At 43.1% G+C, this 7,204-nt stretch overlaps 1 protein-coding gene across 1 annotated transcript; it reads right to left on the minus strand.

The window, feature by feature from the left end:
* Window positions 1-2,298: 2,298 nt before the first annotated feature.
* Window positions 2,299-6,869, minus strand: LOC308360997 (sialidase-3-like; the record flags this gene model as incomplete). The annotated part of the gene is made up of 2 exons (XM_080833218.1): window positions 2,299-3,195; window positions 6,684-6,869. The coding sequence occupies 2 exons, from the start codon at window positions 6,867-6,869 to the stop codon at window positions 2,299-2,301; spliced, it is 1,083 nt and encodes a 360-aa protein (XP_080689344.1).
* Window positions 6,870-7,204: the final 335 nt, after the last annotated feature.

The raw sequence follows: 7,204 nt of genomic DNA on the forward strand, positions 1-7,204 counted from the left end.
GGAGAGATGAGAGAGGAGAGCAGAGAGAGCAGAGAGCAGAGAGCAGAGAGCAGAGAGCAGAGCAGAGAGCAGAGAGCAGAGAGCAGAGAGAGCAGAGAGCAGTGGGCAGAGAGCAGAGAGAAGAGAGAAGAGAGAAGAGAGGAGAGAGCAGAGAGAAGAGAGGAGAGAGCAGAGAGCAGAGAGGAGAGAGCAGAGAGAAGAGAGGAGAGAGCAGAGAGCAGAGAGCCCAGAGCAGAGAGAAGAGAGGAGAGAGCAGAGAGCAGAGCAGAGAGCAGAGAGCAGAGAGAAGAGAGAAGAGGGCAGAGAGCAGAGAGAAGAGAGGAGAGAGCAGAGGGCAGAGAGCAGAGAGCAGAGAGCAGAGAGCCCAGAGCAGAGAGCAGAGGGCAGAGAGCAGAGAGCAGAGAGGAGAGAGCAGAGAGCAGTGGGCAGAGAGCAGAGAGCAGAGAGCAGAGAGCAGAGAGAAGAGAGCAGTGGGCAGAGAGCAGAGAGTAGAGAGCAGAGAGCAGTGGGCAGAGGGCAGAGAGAAGAGGGCAGAGAGCAGAGAGCAGAGAGGAGAGATGAGAGAGGAGAGCAGAGAGCAGAGAGGAGAGATGAGAGAGCAGAGAGCAGAGAGCAGAGAGCAGAGAGAAGAGAGAAGAGAGAAGAGAGCAGAGAGGAGAGAGCAGAGAGAAGAGAGCAGAGAGCAGAGAGAAGAGAGAAGAGAGAAGAGAGAGAAGAGAGAAGAGAGAGCAGAGAGCAGAGAGCAGAGAGCAGAGAGAAGAGAGCAGAGAGAAGAGAGCAGAGAGAAGAGAGAAGAGAGAAGAGAGCAGAGAGCAGAGAGAAGAGAGAAGAGAGCAGAGGGACTGGACAGGCAGGGAGGGTTGAGAATCAGTCATATACATATATGAAATAAGCACTGGATGGTGGAAATGGGCAAATGCAATGTCAGATGCCTCAGTACATGCTGCTGTTGTTGTTGTAGGTAAAGTAATGAGCTTGCATGAACAATGAATACAAATATCTCTTCCTCACACACACACACAAACTTCCTTGTGTCTAACATTGGCATTGTTTTTAATGAAAGTACCTTATGATAGAGTGGTAAGTTTAGTTTTTAGAAGTAGACAAAATTAACATTAGAACAAACATAAACGTAAAGAGCCCTGATTCCATCAATGTCAAACTGTGTGCACCTGTGAGAAGGGTCTGGGGTGCATCTATGGGGGAGAGCCAGAGGAAGAGGATCCTCTTTATGTTCCGTCTGAGCCACTGCTGAGCTCTTACACTGGCACCTCTCTGACTCCTGGGTATCTGACCCCACCTAGTGGACATTGTAATGTAGTACATCTAAGGATTTGATGGGATCCTAGCAAACATTATATACTCCCCTATGAACTCATATATTTCAGTACCCAGTACCATTGCCAGTGAAAGCATGATATCTGAGTTTACTAAACAGCAGCATTTCTAGATGACATGATAATGAGGCCTAGTCCCTTATTTTGATCTTGGGTAGTATTATTGATATTTTGCTGGAGGTGGTAGATGTGGTCTATGTGAAGCTGTGGACCAACGCACGGGTCTGATGACGTTTTGCTGAATGTTAAAGGACTTTTATACACTATTGGTTCTGAAACCTTCCTCAAAAGGATTTGTCATTTGTATAACTTACTCAGATCTTATTTCTCGTCTCCAATTGAGTTAATACTTCTTATACTATTTGCAATCATTCTTGAACGCAACATCTCTCTCACACAAACACAAACTACCTCGTGTCTAACATTTGCATTGTTTTTAATGAAAGCACTTCACGACAGAGTGGTCAGTTAAGTTACAAGAAGTAGAAAAAAATGAACTTTAGAACAAACATAAACATTAAGAGCCCTGGTAGGAGTCATTGGATATGAACACTTAAATTATTTATTACTTTAAACACAAATAAATTCAAATCAAAAATCAAATAAATGATTTATTATTTGTACAGCTGATCTAATGAAATGGAACATGATAGTTGGGATATGTCTTCATGGTAAAGTCACAGAAAAGAACATCAGCCTCTCAGAAATATTCAAACAGCAGAATGAATCAGACTACATCTACAACACATCTCATTTCCACATTTCATTCAACATTATCGAACAACGGTAACTGAGTTAAAATAGTTTCAAAATTCAGAAATAAAGAGTCACAAATATATTTCCTGATTCACATTTAAATCAACAAAGAACAAAGAAGTTCCTCTATGTGTCTGTGGTGGGTCTGTAGTCAGTCACAGAGCAATGGCTTCACACAGCTTCCTCTCTGTCTACATCTGAATGACTAAACTATCTCCTTGAGATCGAACTCTCTGAAGGCGATCTGAAGACGATGACTCTCTTCCCCCTCGCCACACTCCATCAGACAACCAAAGTGACCCTCCTCCTCACAGCAGGTGAGGTCTGAGTAGCCACTGGCCCCCTTGTGGAAGATGTGGGGTTTACCCCAGGGGTCTTGGAGAGAATTCCTCAGGTAGACCCCGAGGTCCTTCCTGTCCCCTGCGGTCGGGTGGCTGAAGAGCAGAGCCGTCTCTGAGGATCCCCCTGCTGGAAGCTCCCTGGCAGGGAACCCCAACACGCTCCCCTGGCAGCCGTGAGGCATCTCCTTTAGCGTTCGCTTGTTTAGCAGGGTAAAACTTGCCCCGTCATCGTCACTCAGTGCCTCTACCCGTGGCTTCGGTGCTCCGGTGCTGCGAGCGTTCAGATACACCTGCGTACCACCCTTCCCGTCAGACACCTCAGCCAGCTGGCACTCCCCTGACTCCACGCCAATGAGCTGGCCTGCCTTCCAGGTGTTCAGGTCCACGCTGCGCAGCACCACAGAATTGCTCTTAAAACGCTCACCAGACTTCACCCTCACATAGGCAGGCACGAGCAGTGTGCCACTGCTCAGCTGGATCCCGTGGCCCGGTCCCACAGCGAAGGTTTGGTAATCGGTAAAGTTGCTGTCCATGACACGGCTCGTTAAGTCTTTTAAATCACTCCAGGTTTCCCCGCGGTCTGTGCTTGTGATGTAGCATAAATGAGTCTGACCTTGCTTGAGCTTATCTTCGGGAATGTGCCCATCGATGCGGATGAAGAACAGAAACAGCATTTTCGATTTCCTCTCAAAGACTGGACAGGGGTTCATAGTACGGTAGCCTTTTATGACCGTCTTCTCCACGTCCTTTGGGTTAGACCACTGGAAATAACATTACAAGTTTGAAATGAACAGTGGGCAGGAAAAGACTACAGTGTACATGATTTATAGGCCACTTCTGTAGTTTCTATTATATTCCATTCCATTGGGAAGCTTCTACCAAACAGAGTTCAATATAAGGTGCCAAAGACACTGACCAGTTAGTAACCAGAGCCTAGCAGTCCTCCTAGTGGTACTGACCAGTGGAAGTGGACCACCAGCCAGGTGTTTACCATCTGGATTTATAAATAAGAAGAGGCGCCCTATACAGGTGACCAATACAGTAACTCTGTAGGTGCAACAAAACCATATCAGGACTTATACTCTCTGAGCTAAATATGAAATATAGCTACTGCCACCATCCCTAGTCAGCATCTGCCTACAGGTATGGGGTGTAGACATGTCTGCCTACAGGTGTGGGGTGTAGTATTAAAACAAAGACGTGAGGTGTTCTACTGCATGATTTCTCAACCCAGGAGCACTGGGCCGCAAAAATGTTTCAGGTTTTTTTTCACCCCACGAATTTTCCATAAAGAACTGACTTTAAATTGAGAAAAATATGAATTAGGGCTCTCAAGGTTAACGCGTTGGTCTATGAGATTATTTTGGCCGAGATTAATGGCATCAAATATTTGAATGCAGTTAACGCAACTTTGTTTACTTCCGGTGTGCAATGACACCACACGAAACCGCGCATGCCTGCAGTTAGTTAGACAGGAGAGACCAAGACGGTAGTGAAAGATGGAGAGAGGGGATTGTTGGGCGGAACCTTTCTGTTTAAGAGGCAAGATTACGGAACAATCGAAAAAACTAAAGTTGTATTTACCATTTGTCAAGCTGAATTTAGCTATCACAGAAGCAGCTTGTCTTTAACTTATTACCTTAATGCAAATCACCCGCCAGAAAGCAGCCCCAGGTTATATTGTCGCCAACCTACTCTTCACGACATCTCTAGGAAAATAACTGGACCAGTCCGCGAAAAGTTTACCAATGCTGTGGCAGTTTGGGTTGCTGGTGACTGTCGTCTACATCAACATAGTTGAAGAAGGTGGGCGTTCCGAATTGCTTCAGGGGACAATTCTCACGATTTACCGTTGAGGGGCACCCTTGTGTCTCGCATATATTCCTTGTATGATGACGAGAGAGCACGAAAAATTAATCAACAATGTCTAAAATACACGCTGTCTGAAGTGATTACTCGTTAATATAAAATAATAAGTCTTTATATAAGATTTAAATCAATATTTCAATAATTTTAATCATTATATTGATCTATTTATTTGAACATTATTTTAACCTATTTGTTTGCTTGTCTGAAGCATTACCTATTTTAATTAGGCCTAGCACAGTGGTCTTGTTTGCATGTTTCATCACTTGTTTTGAGTGCATGCTATCTTTTGGGTCAATTCTGGTTTTATTTCCTTGCTTGTTTTCTGTGCAATTAAGTTCTCTGTGTGGTTTTACGTAGTTTTCTGGTGCACAATACAATTTTGATGCAATATCTACAGTTAGATTGTCTTTTATTTATTTCTAGGCTTACACCTGTAGCAGTTGCTGATGTTGCTTTTTGTGAAGCCTAACAGTCGCTTATTAATTAAAACTAATGGATTATAGATTATATTATCCTAATTGAATATAGATTAGCTAAAATAAGCGGGGTGTCTGTTGGGCCTCGGAGTCGAACCTGTAACAAATACGAAAAGTTGGGCCTCAGAGTCGAAAAGGTTCGGAACCCCTGTTCTACTGGGTACCTGCAGTGAGTGGTAGTATCTATCTATAAATCCAGGAATCTCTGTGTGTCAGTCTGTCTAGGGCGTATCTCCCTGACGGTAGTTACGTTAGTTATGAGATTTCGCAAGTAGCTTACGCATGTCATGAACCTGTGCATCCTTGATTTTGAAGATTTTTGAATTCATAGTTCGCGAGATATTTGTATTTTACCGTTTCCCGTAGGCACTAATGGGTTGTCGTTTCCCGTAGCAAGTCCCACTGACCGATGGTGCACCGAAATGACGTCACAATCAAACATAGTCGCGTAGCGTTATTAAACTATCCTGCCTTCACTCAAAGTTCAGAATAGCGTTGGATACGATAAGGAGGTCCGCATTCAAATTCTTCTTGGGTATCTATACAGACGTAAACTATCCTGCCTTCACTCAAAGTTCAGATGAGCGTTGGATACGATAAGGAGGTCCGCATTCAAATTCTTCTTGGTGAACAGATACAGACTTTTGCTCAGGTAATCTTAAGACAGTGATTGATTTTATCTATTTGTTTATTTTTAAGCTTCTTTTCTGCACTTATTCGACTTACAACTTGGCAAACTCATTTCATAAGCATGGTTGAAATGTAACTGTGATTACAGCACTTATTCATGGCATATGAAAAACGCATGAATTTTACTCTGTACAACTCTCTCTCTGAATTCATAGTTTGCGAGATATTTCTATTTTATCGTTTGCGTTAGGCACTATGGGTTATCGTTTGAGTATACACCGCTACAAATGGTAGCTTATTGATTAGCCTCGGAGGCTTTCAGATTGTCCATTGCTTTCCCATCTGTTGCTATGGAGTCCACGAAATACGTGCAAATCTCGCTGTAAGTTATGTTGGGCCCACGTCGTCATGTTATCCTCCCAGTCCTGCACTGAATTCGGGTGGGGGATAGTAACGCCATCTCCAGTCAGAGTATTTAAACTGTGTTCCCATTGTAAGGACATAATTAGATTACGAGCTGTCTGAGAATGGGCTGTCAAAGCTAGCATCATCGAAGTCATACAGTACAGTAGGCTACATACATTCAATAAAATGAACCTACATTTGAGTCCAACTGCATGACCATTCTTACCCTACACTTACCCTTACAATAAAGAAGTGATCCTATTTCAACCATAACTTCATTTTAAATAATTTCTTTCTTTATGACATTAAGTTTATAGTTTAGACAGCAACTTTGACATCTATATTCAACTGCATCCACTACATAATCTCAAACTTTATTTGTTGGTATATCTCCAAAAAGGCTATACAACATTAAAACATTTCTTAATGAAAAGGAAACATGCATCACAATAATACTTCAGTGTAACCTGTACCTATGTGGAGTGCAAATATGTCTTGCTATTACACTACCCAACAGCTACACCTACGTCTGCTAACACTACAGAATGCATAATTCCTACGGGCACTGCACTAGTAGTATTAAACACAGATATGAGGTGTAGGTGTTCTCCTGGGTACCTGCAGTGAGTGGTAGTATAGTATTAAAACACAGACGTGAGGTGTAGGTGTTCTACTGGCTACCTGCAGTGAGTGGTAGTATAGTATTAAAACACAGACGTGAGGTGTAGGTGTTCTACTGGCTACCTGCAGTGAGTGGTAGTATAGTATTAAACACAGACGTGAGGTGTAGGTGTTCTACTGGGTACCTGCAGTGAGTGGTAGTATAGTATTTAAACACAGACGTGAGGTGTAGGTGTTCTCCCGGGTACCTGCAGTGAGCCGTCAGTCTGCCGTGTACCTTTACTCATCACCAGATTCTTTGCGTCTTCATCTCTGGGAGAGGTGCGCTTCTCTGCAAATGCCAGGAATATCTTCCATTCTTTAACGTAAAGAAGAGCTGGAATTCTGAAGTCATAGTCTTTATCTGCAAACACAAGTGTTTCTCTGCTTCCCATCGTCGAGGTGTGTTCTGTAAGAAGACCAAATAATTTCAGTCAGTCTATCAGATGAATTATGTAGTCAGAGATACAGTCATATCTGCTGAGATGGCCCCTCTGTTTACTGACTTAACACACACACAAACATAGCTGTCATTTCTATTCCCCTAACAAAGCGCTTATTTATTTTTTATTTTTGAACTGTATATATTTTAAAAGAAAAGTTTTCATAGTTTAGGTGGTTGTTCTTTTTATGCCCCTAGGACGAAAAACTTGCGGAGCTTACCTTTATTTTTGAACCTCCACAAGGATACGGTCACCTCAGAGGAGTACACTCAGCCTTGACTCACCTC

This window comes from Sprattus sprattus, assembly GCF_963457725.1.
Source record: "Sprattus sprattus genome assembly, chromosome: 2".
Lineage (NCBI taxonomy): Eukaryota > Metazoa > Chordata > Actinopteri > Clupeiformes > Clupeidae > Sprattus > Sprattus sprattus.